This window comes from Diceros bicornis, chromosome 16 (genome assembly GCF_020826845.1).
Source record: "Diceros bicornis minor isolate mBicDic1 chromosome 16, mDicBic1.mat.cur, whole genome shotgun sequence".
Lineage (NCBI taxonomy): Eukaryota > Metazoa > Chordata > Mammalia > Perissodactyla > Rhinocerotidae > Diceros > Diceros bicornis.
In genome coordinates, this window is record NC_080755.1 from 59,697,985 (window position 1) to 59,715,968 (window position 17,984).

Sequence of the window (17,984 nt, forward strand, 5' to 3'; positions counted from 1 at the left end):
CCTCCATGTATTCCCTTGAAGAGTGTCTGACAAGTGCCTTTGAAAAACTCCTGCCTTGGGGCCTGCCCGGTGGCACAAGCGGTTAAGGGCGTGCGCTCCGCTGCGGCGGCCCGGGGTTCGCTGGTTCGGATCCTGGGCGTGCACCTAAGCACCACTTGGTAAGCCATACTATGGCGGTGTCCCATATAAAGTGGAGGAAGATGGGCATGGATGTTAGCCCAGGGCCGATCTTCCTCAGCAAAAAAAGAGGAGGATTGGCAGATGTTAGCACAGGGCTGATCTCCTCACAAAAGGAAAAAAAACAAAAAAAACCCTCCTGCCTTATAAGATGTACACAGCCATTTCATTCCATCTTAGTAAAAAAACAACTGAAATGCCTAACAGTATGGAAAGAGGCTCAAGTTTGCTTTAGCTGCCTGAAGTCAAAGTTTCAGTAATAAAGTTAAAGGTTAAAATGCTGACATAAACAAGAAATGTCATCAGTGTTGAAGAATAACATCAAGATTAGGTGCATCCATTTCTGAGAATTAACACTAGGTTTAAGGACCAATCAATTGGGCATCTCAAAAACATTCAGAGTTTTCCATTTTCCATCCTATATGATCTCACACAAAAATTAAACTGCTAATGGCCAGCACTGCTATCAAAATTGTGAAAAGTAGGTCTACTTACTTTACATTCTTCATTTTGATAAAGACAGTTTCTTAGGAGCTGCATGGCAATGCTTAACTCTTTAACAAAGCCATCCTCCTGTTTAAACAAAAAGGAGTTGACAAATGTGAACACAAGGACATATTCCACCTTTTATACAGCAATTCCTTCTCCTCAGGGTCACATCACAGTGCGGCCACGCCCTCCCCGGGCCTGACCACCATAACTCTCAGGGACTGACAAGCTAATGATCTCTGAAAGATGCCCAGATCTCAAGGAGCACATCCACCACGGAAAAGCTATTTCTGTTCTACCAAGCATGGAGGAAATGAAATATAGAATAGGCTCCACATTTCATCTCAATAAAAAGAAGCAGGTACTGAACGGGTTTCAATCAATTCAGGTGTTGGCTGACTTTCTCAATGATGAAGTAAGGGCCTGTGCCTAGAGAGGAAAAAGGGAAAGAGGCAAGAAAACAAACTGACGAACATGTGACCCCCTGCATCAATGAAATTACAAAATACGGCTTTTCTTGGTTTCTTATCAAGTGCACTAGAAACTAGTTTTTAAATAGATCGCTGCTATAATGGCCTTAGCTATATACATATATATGTATATTTATATATTTATAAATACACACACACATTCCTCTTCTCAGTAAGCATGTGTGGCAGATCTTTTTAACCATAGTCATTATTATTAACCACCGCTATTACATAAAAACTGTGTTATTTCGAGTTTACATGAACATGCAGTTTGAACACAAGTCCTGCAGACTCAATGCTAGAAAAAGACTCCCAGAAGTCACGGAAGGACATAAACAGAGATCAGGAATACCAGCTCTGCGACCATCCAGACATGGGGCAAATACTGGCTTTATCAATCACTGCTCGTATGACTATGTTGTCATGAGAGTGCATGAGATAATAAACATGAAATGTTTAGAATAGTGCCTGGCATACAGAAAACACTTACATGCCACTCCTAGTGAACCTACGCTTACTTTGAGAGAAAGATTTTTTTCTGTAGTATAAAAAATTTATCATGCACACACCAAAATGTTTATAACAACATATAAAACATAAATCTCATTTAAAGATTTTCAATTGAGAACTAAGACATACACACACAAAACTCCCAAACCCAAACCTGTTAATGTAGAAATCCCATTAATTTATCTGACTGTACCTTGCCTCTAAATCAGATCCTCATTTCAACCCAATAGGTGTCATTGATAAGCACAAGGACACTGGAGAGGTGGTCTCCATGTATGGCCACCCTTCATCCCAGAATGTGGAGACTCCCAGCTACCTTTCTCTTCAGAGCCGCCTTGCCGGGCCTCAGCGAGTCCAGGTTCAGCTGTGCGTTAACGTGCTTCATCTGCTCCACGCAGGTGTCTATCAGATCGGCTGGAAGACAGAATCCAGAACAATGAAAAGGATATTCCATTTCCAATCAGTTAAAACCACGCATAACTATCAAATTCTCAAAAAAATAATTTTATATTTCCAACCAACTTATTTTTAGTATTTTCAGTGAGAGATTAACGAATCAGAGGGAAAAATCAAGAGAACTAAAATGCTAAAGCCCATTTGTTTTCAACCTAGTACAATACTCCCAAAATCTAATTTACATTTTGAGGTATGCATAATTTTAGTAGCAAATCACAATTTAAATTAATGGACTTCATGTTGCTGTTATTCTCTTTCAATTCTAAAGCCTGTGTTCCCTGATTCCAGATGAGAAATTACAACACTCTAGAGGGGAAATGTATGTGAAAATATAGAATTAGCTAAATGCTGTTATTATTACTATCAAAACTATGTGTTTCACTCAGGTATGCAATATGCGTTTGTGGCTACTAATATTTAATGATTATTAAACTGAGTGATGTGTTGCTTTGTAAAGCTTCTCTAATATTTAGATGTAGAGTCTCTAGAATAAGAATCATTACATAAAAAAGAATCTACACTATAATCTTTTTGTTTTAAAAGTAATGCATGTTTACTATGTTTCTATACAGGAAAAAAACACTCTATTTTTTTAGTGACACTGAGATTCCAAGTTCTTTACATTTTGAGTCCAAAGAAAATTAAAAAGAACAAGCAGTAAAACATATGAATTGAAAATATGCCATGGAAACAGCTGAGGTGCCCTGCAGCTCACCTTTCAAGGCGTGTTTCTGTGCTCTTCTGCTGACGGCCAGAAGAGACATCAGTGCACTCGCAGCAACTCTCTTCAGGATATCTCTGGAGGGCTTTCCTTCATAGCACTGCAAAGAGTACATATCAAACTGCCTTGAAGAAAAACTTAATCTGGAGCAAAACTGTTGTGAATAAAAGATGTGTGGTATTTAAAAGGTATTGCTAGTTTTCAACTATTCCATGAAATTCACTGGAATCTAAAAAATCTTAAAAGATTTAAGAATGCTCTGTGTGGAGAAGAGTGAATAAGAAATGTATAACATGGAAAAGACCAACAATCATTCTCAAAGACTCTTCATCTAAAGAAAAAAGCTTTCTTTAGTATTAACACACAGCAAGTTCACGCACTTACTCAAATTCACCAGCAAATGTATGTACCTATATGTAACCTCTTTAAAAAGGGCCCTTGGCACAAGGGGTGAAGGGTCACATTTATATGTGACTGACAAATAATAATGTACAACTGGAATTGCACAATGTTATAAACTATTAAGACATCAATAAAAAATAAATAAATAAAAATAAAAAAATAAAAGCGCCCTTGGAAAACTGCTGAATAGGACAACTGTCATCAAATTCCTCTTTTCTTCTTGTTGAGACACATTCCCCTCCCTCAACTTCCACCCAATATATGGCTGTACCTCAGATGATTTGGTTCTTCCTAACTTTCATTTATACAGTAACATTTACCTCTTGTATGGCATGTTTTTCAAAAAAATATTATTTCTTAATTTTTTTGACTCATGTAAACAAAAAATCACTTGTAATTTTGAAAATACTAATATTTTGATATATTTCCTTTACACATTTGAATGAGTTAAAAAATTTTTCATTATAAAAAATTTCAAATATGTACAAGAGTAGAGAAAAAATAACAGACCTCAAACTTTCTCTTTTCAAAACTGTTTGGCTCAAGTATTTTAAAGTAAATACTAGAAATAAAATAGCATACTCCAGTAGGTATAATCATAAAGCCATTATCATGTGTCACATAATTATCAATAATTTCTTGGTATCAACTAACGTCACAGTACAAATTCAGGTTTTCTCTTTTGTCTCAAAAATGTCTTCTCACAGTTGGTTTATTGGAATCAGGACCCAATGAAGCCCTCACATCATATCTGTACATTATATCTCCTAAATCTAGATTCACCTGCTTTTCCTCCCCCTATCCAGGGTTTTTCTTTGTGGCTGTTGTTTCCCTCATGTTGTTGAGATGCTGTATACACCAGATCAGTCATCCTACAGAATGTCCCACATTCTGGATCTGTCTGCTTGCTTCCTTGTCATGGTTTAACTTGCCTCCTCCTCTCTGAATTTCCCATTTACTGGGTGTGCTACCTCTAAAGTCTTGACTAGATTCAGGTGAAATTTTCTGTGGTAAAATTCTCATGTGGATACACATATACATTTTTATTACAACTACAAGGGGTTCACAAATCCAATCTAAGAATCTAGAAGTTCCTCATTTGATTTATAAATATTAGATATTTATATACCAGTAATTTGCAAAATGATCCAGCTTCATAATATCATTATTAAAATTAAGCTTAAATGATTTAATTTTACATAAAGTATAGTACAGCATAATTACATAGATGCAACTCCACTTACAATTCCTGACTAGCCTACACTTGGCAACGCAACACTGAAGGAGCCTGCAGAGTGGGGGCCCTCCCAGCTCTACCACCAGGGGTAGCAATTCCATCCTAAATATCTCACTTAGGCTGCTGCTTCCAGCTAGGGAGGTCCCTATCTGGCCAATGGGTCCCATATTAAATGCCCACGCCCAGGGAGGCTTGATCAAGACCACACTAAGTGTGACCATGAAGAAGGGGGAAAAAAGGAAGGGAAGTATTACAGGATGATGAATATATTTGGAGTATAATCACTATAGTTAACTATGAGAATTTTAAAACTTAATCTTCACCATTAATAGGAAAATTGCTCTCATACACACATCCTTATTGAAACTGCATGTGTTAGTGTTTTGAGGAAAATCAAACCAATCTCATTAAAAAATACTGCTCATCTACTATCCGCAGCAATGAGGGGGAAAAAAGAGGTAAGTCCTCTAGGGAAACAGTTGTGCACGTGAATGTGTCTTTTAGTCCCTTTGGGATTAAAGACAAACACACACAAGTTTGGAAACTAGAAAGCAGAGGGAAGAATGGCAAATGTGTTAGCAGGGTTGAGAATCCTGAATTCTGATTAGTGAGCGGGGAAAGCTGAGTACCACCCCAATTGATACACTGAGTTGCCAACGGCTCAGGAAATTGAGCACCAGGAACCCTGGGAAGTGCGAGTGAAGAAGAGTTGGTTGAAAAATCTCTGAGAAGCAGTTAGATGACAGATTCTGTCCACCACCAATCTCTGCGCAGCCAAGCCACTCTTCCTCCCCAACCCTTGCAAAAAAGTGGAGGTTTGGTCTCTGGAGAGGATGAATTAGCAGCATTCTGAATTGGCAGAGACTAGGCACATTTGTGGGTAAGGGTATTCTGCTGAAAACAGGAAGAATTAAGTGAAATTGTTCAAATTAAACTCTAAGACCCCAGCTCTCTTTTCCTCCTTTGCTGCAAAACACTTGGCAGTGTGGGTTTTCGCCTCCAGCAAGGAGATCAGAAGATTCTTCTCTAGGGAACCTGACAAGCTCAAGAAGACAGGGTCACAAAGTGACCAGCCAAATCCCCTTACACAGTGCAGGCTGCAGTTGACAAGCTCCCCTCAGATGCTCAGGGCTTCCAATCTGCTATAAGTCTCCCAGTTTTAAATATAGAGACAATCAAGATTACCAGATACCTGAGAAAAGCCTCTAACCAGAAAATACAAATCAAAATAGAGAGAGAAAGAAGAAAAGAGAAACTGTGTAGGAAAAATAAAACTTAACAGGAGTTCCAAACATACAGAGTTTGGAAATTCATTGACAGGGAATAGCTACAGACCTATTGAAGTAGGTACAGAACAGGAGTTTACAGATGGAAAGGACCCCCAGAGCCCAGCACAACAGATAAAGAGACTCCCACCTAGGTACTTTATCAGGAGAATGTAGAATACTAGAGACAAAAAGAATCTAAATCTTTCCAGGAGAGAGAAACCAGGAATCATAATGGCTTCAGAATTCTCTACAGTAACACAAGAAATTAAAGGAAACAGACAACGCCTTCTAAACCCAGAAGTGAATGATTTCCAATCTAGAATTCTCACTTGACCAAACTACAAATTTAATGTAAGGGTAGAAAAAGACTTTCAGATGTCTAGAACTCAAAAAAGCCTCCTCTGCACCTTTTCTCCAGAAGCTGACGGAGAATAGACTCTACCAAAAGGAGGGCATGAACCAGGAAAGGAGGACATGGGACAGGGGATACAGGAGATCACAGGACAGAGAGGTAAAGGAATTCCCCGGAAGAAGGGGAATGGAGACCCCAGGGTGACAATAGGAACCAGGCAGGTCAGAAGAAATTGGGAGTGATTTCTTCCAGAAGATGAAGCTGATATAAGTTCTGACATTTCTGAATATAATGAGAGGACATTTGATTGCTGGCAAAGAGCATGGAGCTTATCAGTGATAATAGAAAACTAAGCAAATTAAAAAATAAAATTGACTCTAAGGAAAAGGAAAGCTGTGCAGGAAAAGAAATGTAAACATTGCAGCCAGTTCAACTGTGTCTGTCGTTTTCCCAGATTTAACACTGTACGCTGCCTACTCTCCCGTCAACGTGAAGACGTGTAACACGGGGGAGTGACAAGGGAACCCACTGTGGGTGGAGGGCTGAGTGAGGGGTGGAAAGAGGGTTAAAGTCTCATCTTCCACAGTAGGAAATCAATAGGCACTGTCCAAAACTGAATAATCAAGACAGAGAAATACAAGCATGCTATTCAGAGACATGGAAGGTAAAGTACAAAGTAATAAGCTAAAAGAGGTGTAAGTAGTTACCTCTGAGAAGAAGGAAATGAGGGAAGAAGGCAGAAGTCCCCTACTTTGGGTAAAAAACTTATAAAACTGTTTGGCACTCTAAAATGTGTACAGGGTAAAACTGATACGAAAGCCCCAACTGAAAACAAACAAAGAAGAAATAAACAGGACTAACCTACAGCAAACCCACACACTTTTCAACACACACTGAAGGTCAGAGCACAGGACAGGATTCCTATCATTTCCCCTGTAGCACTTAATGCAATCTGAAAGCAGTTCTGAGCATCCATAGGCACACAGAGCAGGGGCACATGGCTGACAGCAGGAGAAGCCCGGCGGGAGGGCAGAGGCTAAGAGTCCATGTCCAAGAGCTGAAGTGACAGACAACTAGCTTCTGGATGATGCAGACACACACAGAGGAAAATTACATCTACAAGATACAGAGCAAGAAACAATCTGTCTTTTTGTCAACCATAGGTAGAGAGAAAAAAAGACGACTCAGCGCAGTTTATTTAGATGCTATGCTCTTTTTAGATCTAATTTCTTCTATACACTAAGTGATCTAGAAATTCTAAGTCAAGACTTTTTGCTTTCTTTTCAAAAGGTACCAATGTAAAGAAGAGGCTTTTTAATTATAGTGAACATTCATTAACACGACAGTATCTCAAATATATAAGCCTTCTCTCCAACAGATTTACTCGTGAATTTTACCACTCACTAAACACCTAAAATGTGACGGAAAAGTTTGTTTTCTTGCATTACTACCCTTAGATATCAGATCAAATATAAGGAGTAAAAATAATTCAACATATCATTTACAGACAAAACCTACTACTATAGAGTTTTTATTAACCTTGTTATCTATATGTATTTGCAAATGAAATGTATTGAGTATCTCACCAGGCAACACAAAATCTCCATTAAGTCAAATGTGTTCCAATATTTCATGGTCAAAAGACAGCTAATAGTTTCTTAGAGAATATTCAAATCCTGAAACCACCTCAAAATGGAATTATGAAAAAATTAATTTACACATTATTTAAGTACGAGATGCAAACTTTCAACATGTATCCCCCTTGGATACTGCTGTAAGGAGCCATTTAAAAGATTCTCTGCCAAGACGTTTTAATTGAAGTTACAATATAACAATTTACTAGGAGGATGGAGAATTTTAGAGCCAGCTGAAACTTAGCAATAATGTAATACAATCCTCATTTTGCATTTGAAAAACTGAATTAGAAGAGGTTCTGTGATATGCCTAAGGTCACACATCTAAATTTTTTTTTTTTTTTTTTTGGTGAGGAAGATTAGCCCTGAGCTAACATCTGTTGCCAACCCTCCTCCTTTTTGCTGAGGAAGATTGGCCCTGGACTAACATCCATGCCCACCTTCCTCTACTGTATACATGGGACACCTGCCACAGCATGGCTTGATAAGCAGTGCGTATGCCCACACCTGGGATCTGAATCCGCAAACCCCAGGCCACTGAAGCAGAGTGCACAAACTTAGCCACTATGCCACGGGGCAGGCGCCTCACATCTAATATTTTTTGAGTACAGTTTTACACAGAATTTAAATATACCTTTGAAAGCCACCAATTTTAGAATACTATTTCTTCTGATAATTTAAAGATTGTAGTTTACTTTGCATCCTATATAACACCTGGCACAACCCACAGACTACATGGATGTATATTATTTATTACAATGTGCTGCTATTTAATGGATTCTAATAATATTTTAATTCACATATCATCTTTATATAGGGAAGAGCAAAGAAAATACAGTGTTTGTAGTTTAACAAGCTCATTAATAAATGTCCCATCTGACAGCAGGCATACCATTTTCTCATAAGTGTGCCATACATACAATTCCTGTCTTTACTTTCTTTGTTTAAAACTCGCCTGTACCCTTCTAACAAACATCACATATTTGTATTTTACTGCTTACATGAACAAGAAGAGTATGATTTATTAGGAAACACAGTTTAAATAACTGGTTAATGTATCCATATCCACATGGAATACTTTATATCTTTTGTAATTTGGAAGAAATGGAGAGGAAAATTAGCTAATCATTAGGAAAACCATTGAGATACCCTGTGGCTCTGGGATACCTCATTTTCCTTGGCTAAGAAAGTAAGAGCAAAAGATTATAAACAATAACTTTTATAATAAATAATATTACAAAATATTAGGGAAAAATAAGGGCAAGGTAAATTTAAGCAAATTCCTGTGGCATAGTTTTTACTACATACACGATTTTAATCCGGTTCATCATTCCCACATGGACCCATATTTATCACAAGTCTAATCGTGGTTCCTTGAAACACACCACCACTAACAAGCAAGAGGAAAGAGCTGGGAAATGGAATAGCCTTGGCTTTGAAGGCTGGAGGTCTTTAAATTTCACCAGGTCCAGGAGGATTGGCTGCAGGAACCATGGTCATGGCTGTGGTCAAGGCTCCCAGGTCAAGGCATTCTGGCCTGGGCAGGGGAGGGGGCCAGCACACTGCCCTCACTGAAGAAAAGAAATTGATGTGGGGCCCTCGAGTCATTTACATTCCCCTGAAGCGGAAAGCATGCGCCTTCTCCAGGAGAACAGTGTTCTACCAAAGCCAAAGTCAGGAAATTAATAACTTTTGAATTGGGGCTGGGAGAGGACTTCTGAAAAGGTGTGAGTTTCAGTTTTCCTGCTTAGAGTATTCTCTAAAGTACAAAATCAGACTCAGTTAATTATTGGGGGAATAAAGCCTGTTGTTCTGACGGTGAGTGAGATAACTGGGACAATGTCTAGTTTCGGTTTTAAACTAAGAAAAGTTGAGTGGAATGAGTGAGGCAGTAGTTTCAGGGAAGCTGTGGCCTCCCACGATAAGTGACTTTGAGAAATGCTTTGAGGACCTTTTCCCCCCCCGGAGATGCAGCTTCCAAAGGAGTTGGTCCAGAAGAGGAGAAAATGTTGGGGACCCCTTATCAGGCTCCGTATCTGTGCTTCGAAGGCACCTATAGTCTGTTGGGCAAGGGCGACAAAAGTCCCCTGAGGAGCCCGTGACCCTCCACAGGCAGCTCAAGCTGGAGCAGGGAGCTGCCCTGGCCTCTGACAGCCTTGTCTGCATTCCAACATAAGCAAACACCAGAAAGACTGCACAACCACGGCTCTCACAGGCAGAAAAGGCGCAGAATCCCCAAACCCCAAGCACCAAAGGGACTACAGCAAGTCAGCAGACAGGAACAAGCTTCCGTCTGTAAAACGTGGCTGGCCGACTGGGAAGCAGAAGCAAATTCTTCAATGTGCACGTCTACCACTCTTCCCCCTTTCGGGGAGAAGACAAAAACCATGTGCAGGAGGTTATTTCTTAATATTGAACATTTCTTAATATTGAAAAATCTAGTAATATTCCTACCTGTAAAAAACAATTGTGCAACTTAGGAAACACTTCGTTTTTTTGTGAATCTATTTATAAAATAACAATACTTGAGTGATTTTAGAATGTTTTTGACAAAACAAAATTCTTAGTTCATATTTTAGGATTGCAAAAAATAAGTTTATAAGATAAAATAGGCAGTAGGGTTTGGAAAGGGGGCATGTTCTCACAAATGTGCCAACCAAGTCTGCGTACCTCTATACACATCACCACCTTAAATATACGTAGTCCATTTACATAAAATCAAATGTCATTTAGGTAAATATATCTTCAAAGATGTAAAATTATGAATTATGCCTGCAATCCTGAAATATACCCATTTTGGTCATGATACAGCACACTATTCTGATAAACTGCTGGATTTAGATTACTAATATTTCATTTTGAATTTTTACATCATATTCATTAAAGAAACTGGTCAACATCGGAGGGGTAGAAGTGGAGAGGAGATGGTTAATTTAATTTTATATATTTTTCTATTATTTAAATGGTCATGAGCATTAATTACTTTTTAATGAAAATGATTAAAAAAATTTTTACAAGCCCAAGACTAAACACTAAACCAAGTTTTGAAAAATCAAGAAATCACTTACCTGAATAATTACTTCATTAAGTCGTTCTAGAGATTTCTGATTTTCCTGACTTTTATCAAGAAGTGAAGCCATTGTTGGACTGCGGCATAAATTTGTTTTATCCTTATCCCAGAGACACCTTTTTGCTTCTTCAGTCAAGAGAATAGAAAGGAATTGCAGGCTGGCCGTGTAGAGGGAAGGGCATGTAGTAGACAAACCCACACATTTGCAGAACATCTCTAAAAGACAGAATAATTCCATATGCAAATGTATGAAAACTTCTTCAAAATTAAAAAAGTGAATTAGATTGATTTAAGTAACTAAGTTTATAGCTTTTTCACTTCTAATGAAGTAAAGTTATCAATGGTTCAAGTATCACAAGAGTAAGCCTAGTGCTTAAAAGTAATTTAAATAGTACTAAGATAACATACTGAATCAAGGAATCTATTTAATTTTCATTTTGTTCTTTTTATATGGGTTCTCTTTTATCTGAATGAGTGTGAGAGACAGTGTGTGTGTGTGGGCGCGCAAATGCATATATACACAATCTTTGCTAAGACCCAAAATAAGACAATTATATATAAATGAGTACTGATCCCTCTGTGGTCTACTGAGATCCACAAAGTCTCTAGATTTTTTTGCTTTTTAATTTTTACTTCAGTGCTAACCTAAAAAATAAGGCCAATGTAACTATACTCTGGATTATCTAGATTACCACCTTCTAATTGTGATTGTGTTTCTATTTTCAAACAAGCTGATGCGAAACAGTACTTAAAATAAGACTTAGTATGCACTGTTGGCATGATGTATGATCAAAGGTTTCAGGGTAGTTCAGATAGAGAACAAGAGTGGTTATGAACTGATTTGCAAACATAATAAGAGTTTAATTTCCTGTTGTGAGCACTGATTTAATTTAATCAAAAGAACATTTGCTGCATTGCATTAATTTTATTAATTTGATAGCACTGATTTATAATTTTGTGGTGTTTTATTTTTACATTTTGGATCTAAATTTGTGTAAGAGTTATAACCATAAGAATTTCCACCTAGATTTAGGCTTACAGAAATTCTTACGTTCTTAAGTAACATAAGAAAAATAATTTAGTCAACAGTGGGGTTTCATGAGAATTATGTTCATTTAAATGATGTCTAAATATGGTCAGGTTTGAGAAAAGATTGTTATAGACAACATAAGTTACAGAGCGACCATGTTTTAAATGTGCATGGGCACATGGGATGGAAACTGATAAGAAAAACAAAAACAATTAACTCCATAGCAAGGAATATCAATGATCATTTTTATCAGTTTTCATTAACATTACTATTATCAAAGCTATTTATATAGTAGGTTATTTTTGATTAGCATATAAAACTATCTATGTATTTTGTAGAAAGATTTTGAATTTAATATGCCTTTGTTTTATCTCTAGGGGAATAGTGTCAGGAAATCAGGGGTTAGCAAACGTGTTCTGCAAAGGCCAGCGAGTAAAGAAATACTTTATGTTTTGCAGGTCATATGCTTTTCTCACGACTATTCAGCTCTCCTGCTGTAGCATGAAAGCAGCCACAGGCAATCAGTAAATGAATCAGTGTGGCTGTGTCCCAATAAAACTGTATTTACCAAAACAGGCAGTGGGCCTGATTTGATCAGGTGGCTTTGGTGTCCCACAAAGCATCTTGCTTTATATTATTAGTGATTCAGGTGGTAAACTAATTCCCACCCACACGGATGCGAAAGGAAAATCTCAATCACTCCATCAGTCAATTGCTTTCAATTTTTACCTTTTAACAAGATAATGATCTCTAACTGGACACTATTCCCCTTAGCGTAAACTCAGAACACTCCCATATCCAGACAGCTAACAATTCTTTTTCTTGTTCAACATGTATTTCCCCATAAATCTTACTTCAAAACTACCACTCTGATACCAAAATGTATCATACGTCTAAGTTTGCAGAATCACCAAATGATAGAATAAAATCTAAAAAAATAAGTCAACTGAATTAGTGATAACTTGGAAACTTAAAAGAACTCAATTGTGAATACATTTAAACTGGTTATTTAACCAAAGTAGCATAAATGTTATTTGTAAACATTTACGTAAAAAAGTCTTCTTGCAATGCTAAAATTTAGAAGAGACTTTATGAAAAATTAAAGACAAGAGTTAATTTAAAAAACAATCATTTGCTTATTCTAGTGACAACTATTATACGGAAAACATCTGATAAAGATAATTAACTACACTATACTCTTGGCATTTCCATGCTATAAGAAAATCCTTGTGTCTTGAGAGAAGACACTGTTTTTATTACAACTTTCCATGTTATTGCATACACAGGATTTTATATATGCAGATTTACCCACTTACAGTGCAAATATATGAGGAAAGAGACTGGTTTCTACACCAACACAAGAAAATCTATCTCACTGTTTTATAATCATGTCATATGTATCTTCATAACACCACAGGCTTTTCTTACTTATTTTTATGGTATCTTGAAATGTGTTTCAATTTTTCAAAAATGCATTTTTTGGACTCCTCAAGAGCACTGCAAATTTCCCAAACCAAGTACCTGGTTTCATATGCCATGCCATAAAATTACTTAATTTTAGAGAATACATATATATATAAATCATAAATAATGATTATTTTAATTTTTATTAGCAGAAAGACCCCAAGCCCAGTAAGAGTATCTTCTCACCAATCACCGCTGCCCAATGCTTGGCCAGACCCATCGTAATAGATGGGAGAGAGGCAGCCCCAGCTTTCCTCAGGAGTGTGGCCAGAAGGTTAAACAAATGTGTCCACGTCTGATAAAAAGTCGATATTAACTCTACATCTATAAATTAATCAAAACATTTCAAGTTATTAACACAAAGAAGACAAAGAACCTTTTATAATACAAAACTCAACAGACACTTCATTACACTTATAATAAGAGGTATGTATTTGTCAAATGAAGACAAATCTAATTCAGCGTGATCCAAAATTTATTTCAATTAATTTCGCTTTTCCATTGTTTCTTAAAGATATCTCTTCTTCACTCACTCTCCTCTAGACAAATAAATACACACTCACACATCCTCCTCTTATTAAAACGTATTCAACAATAACCAGAAAGTGTGACAAATTGAATATTAAGCCATAGCTTCAGAACTACATAGGCACATTGTAAAAACGTGTCATTGTGCTACTTCTACAGTTTCTCCTGTTTTCTTTATCCTCTCTAGCAGCTTTGTGCAGGGGTGAAAGGGGAAAACATAACGTGCCAAGGTCATGGCAGAAAAGAAAGGAGAATTTCTCTGAAGAACGGAGAAGAGTATTACTCCCTAAAGAAAACACGATACACAGAGGATTCTGCAGCTCTGCCCATGGCTAAGGATGTAGCAATTAACCTTCGAGGGCAAACACAGCTTTCCCTTCTCTCTTCTTGGCAAATGGGAGCTGGAGAGCAGGCTATCTTAGGACCGTCTTCTCCGACCACATCACCAGCAGCATTTGCCAGCTTTTGTCAAACTCCATTACCACTCCATTACCAGCAAACCACTGGCTTCCACCTCGGTGCTCTCCAGCACCCAAGAGGCGTTTGGAAAGAGTACTTCCAGGGAGTTTGGATTACAGCAATCCTTGGTGCTTCTCAACATTTTTGTTATTATCAGTTCTATAAGGAGTCTTTATACACATGTTTCCTCATCACCCTCCCCATGAAATATTAATTCCACAGATACTATGCATCTGTTTATGTACTATCTGTATATCTGTACTTTTTCAAAGAGAAAGTATAAAGCTTATTGATTTTATTCAATACAGGCCTAAGATGGCCAATAAATATTTAAGTTGAAAGTTAAATTAAAAACTAAAAAGCTATTAACATTTAACTTTATAACTGTGCTTGCTGAATAACTTTTATTTACTCATATAAATTAAAATGTATCAAATTATAGATGAAAACTAGCAAATCATATAAATACATACTAGAAATATAATAAATTTTTTATAAAGTCATTAAAAACTCAATTAATTAATTTCTTAAAAATATTTTAGTGAACTTTTAACTTTTGTTAGGTACGAGAAAATAACTTTTAACCATCTGGTAGATAGATATACATTCATATGACATTTTTTCTTTTCAGCCCTTGACATAATTAATTATGGGTTAAATAACTTTTATATAATTAAATAATAAAATATATACTATTGTAATTTAATTCTCAAAGCCCAAGTCACATACAAAAGCAAGAGAATCAATAAAAACATCCACAAGGCAGCCAATGGCAGCCAAGATGCACAGGCCACCTCTTGCCATGTGACCTCCAGTCACACCATGTATGCGCCACAGTTTTTTAGCACTGATCTTGCATATTTCTTCTGTATCTTCCACGAGCTCAATGCCAATCCTTCTCAAGTGATACCCAAGAAAATCCAACAAGAGAATTAAATACTAAGGAATAAGATCTTATGGGGTAGAGTTGAGCTTTGGAGGGCCACAAACTATTATAATAGCTAGGGTTTTCTTCCCCCAAGAATCAATTTTTGCTCCTTTGCTCCTTGTAGAGAATGCACTGTCTAACCTAATTAGCTTACATCACTGCCACTTGTAAAATTTCCAAGTAAGGAATTACTGCTCCTCTAGCATTGGGATAATTTTAACAGTGATGAGACACTGAGGACTGGATTTGTAGGCATCATAAAACATTTCACTTACCAGATCTAAAATAAAGCAAATCCATAAAATTCAAAGGACTAAATAAGAATGAACTGATAGGCAAAGAGAATTACCAAATGATCAATTACTTCATTACAGACTATTTTAGACAATTATATTTTAATTTTGATAAAGATCCTACATTGTTTTAATTTTTTCCAATACTAAACACTATATTCAACTTTTCATTAGAGGATATTTTTCAGTAATTTTGAACCTTAGGAAATTTTTGATACTATCTCCTAGCCTTGCTTATGCTTGTTATTGCAAATGTGTTATTAGTAGGTCATCTGGCCTTGGCCATAGTTTATAGGAATAATTAATACCTCAAATTCACTGTACTTTCTAACATGACATAAAGAACTTTACCCTCATTTAAACTGACAGCACAGGGGATGACTCTTTATCACACACATCCTTGCCTCAAATGGTCTCCTGGAACCACTTAAAACATCCAAACTATAAAACACATCATAAAAGCCTTCCAAAATACTGGCAAAGAACAACTCAAAATGTAACCTTGAAGTATATATCTGGTGCAGAGTAAGATTTTGTTCCTCAATATTATTTACTTCCAGCCTACACTAAAAACATAAAGCTTACCTAATACATCTTTGGTGCATAAGGTAAGGACTCTGATGATGTTTGTGATAAGAGGTCTCAGAAGCTCGTCCTGAATCACAAGGTCAGGATCTACCAACAAACATGACTGCAGAAGCCTAGACAAAGAGGACAGGTACTCTAGGAGGAAGGACGCCTATTTGAGAGATGAAGGAAAACAAAACATATCACATGACCAGCTCATCTCAGTGATAAACTATTTCACTTTTCTATGAATTGTAAGTCACTTCTTTGTAACATAATAAAATATTAATCATAAATTTTAAAAACTTGAAATGAATACATAGCAGAAAAAGCATTATTTTTCTCACAAGGAGGTCATTCGTGGCGACATTAACACTCATTGTCAACTATACGAATATCAAACAAAACAATATTTTCAAAACCAAATTATGAATTCCATTTAGCGAAAGAAAGCTTTTATATTTTTCAACTAGCTCAACTGTGGAATCAATATTCTGTAAGAAGCAGAAAAGGGCATTCCAAAACCATAAAGCCTACAATTTTGTAAAGAAAGAAAGATTACAAATATTCTTCAAAGCACACAATTCGGGGGTGAAGGAAGCTAGCCTAATTGTCTAGTTATTGCTACAAATAAAATGCAAATATGGTCAATGTTTGCCCTCAACTATCCTTCAGCATAAAATTACTATCCTTAATTATAGAAGAAAAATTAAATCTTCTCTAATATTACCAATAAAACCATTTCTGGAATGTTGCTTGATGCTAATATTACAAAAAGTATTAACTGGCAAAAGTACTTTTAAAAAAATAATTCTCTTGGGGCCGGCACAGTGGCGCAAGCCCTTAAGTGCGTGCGCTCCGCTGTGGTGGCTCGGGGTTCGACAGCTCGGATCCCGGGCGTGCACCGACGCACCGCTTGGCAAGTCATGCTGTGGCGGCGTCCCATATAAAGTGGAGGAAGATGGGCACGGATGTTGGCCCAGGACCAGTCTTCCTCAGCAAAAAAAAAGAGGAGGATTGGCAGACGATAGCTCAGGGCTGATCCTCCTCACAAAAAAAATAAATAAATAAATAAAGAATTCTCTAGATATGTAATAATTAAAGAACAAGCTGTAATGTCTCATTTATCCGCTACCCCCAGGCCACAAGCGTGTTCACATAAAAGAACTTTACAGAGAGATTCTGAAGCCTCTCTCTCTCTGCACACACATGTACACACAAACACACTTTTTACCCTCCCACCTTATTCTGCTATTGCGAGAGGCAGGGACTGTTCTGCATTTGTGGAGGGATATGTTCCTCTAAAGTAAAAGGCCTCAGACTATTTCAAAATAGTTCTTCTGTCCTATTCTCCTGAGGAGTATGTCCTTCCTTTATCTCATCTGCCAACTTCTTTTATATAAAAGTATAGGTGGCTCTACACTTCTCCTATTGGGTAAAATGCAAGCAGTTTGTGAAATTTAATTTCCTTATGGCTGTGAAGTCTTTTCTGATCCCTTCATCTTCTACACTATTGAAATTACAACAAGTCTGACCTCTGGGCATCTGAAGTATTACCATAAATAGATAAACCATGGAAAACAAAAGCCAATGTTAGAGAGAGAGAACAGCTAAATTGCCAAAGACTCTTTTGTAAATTACCATATTGAAGATTTAATGAAATATTGATATAGTAGTTCATAAAGTAACTCCTTTTTATGTTTGAAACTCTTTCTTCAAAAAAATAGACCAACCAACCAACCACACACTTCAGGACACTCGTGCCTTTGGCTGACTGCAACTGCGCAGAGTTCTGCCCACACTCCACCCAGCCACCCCTGGCCTGCTTCCTCCCCTCCTCAGGTCTCTCTCAAACCTCACTTTCACCAGGCCTTTTCTGTCTACTCCCTCAAAAAACAGCAACCTCTGTTTTACCCACCCTCTTTTACC

General features: G+C 37.1%; 1 protein-coding gene across 2 annotated transcripts in view; it reads right to left on the minus strand.

Moving 5' to 3' along the window:
- RTTN (rotatin) overlaps nucleotides 1-17,984 on the minus strand; it is a 160,938-nt gene that overhangs the window by 18,215 nt on the left and 124,739 nt on the right. The window contains exons 38-43 of one of the 2 annotated variants that reach the window (XM_058557288.1): nucleotides 16,074-16,227; nucleotides 13,467-13,604; nucleotides 10,785-11,002; nucleotides 2,818-2,923; nucleotides 1,963-2,060; nucleotides 673-750 (exon numbers count right to left, since the gene is read on the minus strand). In XM_058557288.1, coding sequence (XP_058413271.1) covers nucleotides 673-750; nucleotides 1,963-2,060; nucleotides 2,818-2,923; nucleotides 10,785-11,002; nucleotides 13,467-13,604; nucleotides 16,074-16,227 — 792 coding nt within the window. The other variant, XM_058557289.1, reaches the window with a different exon arrangement.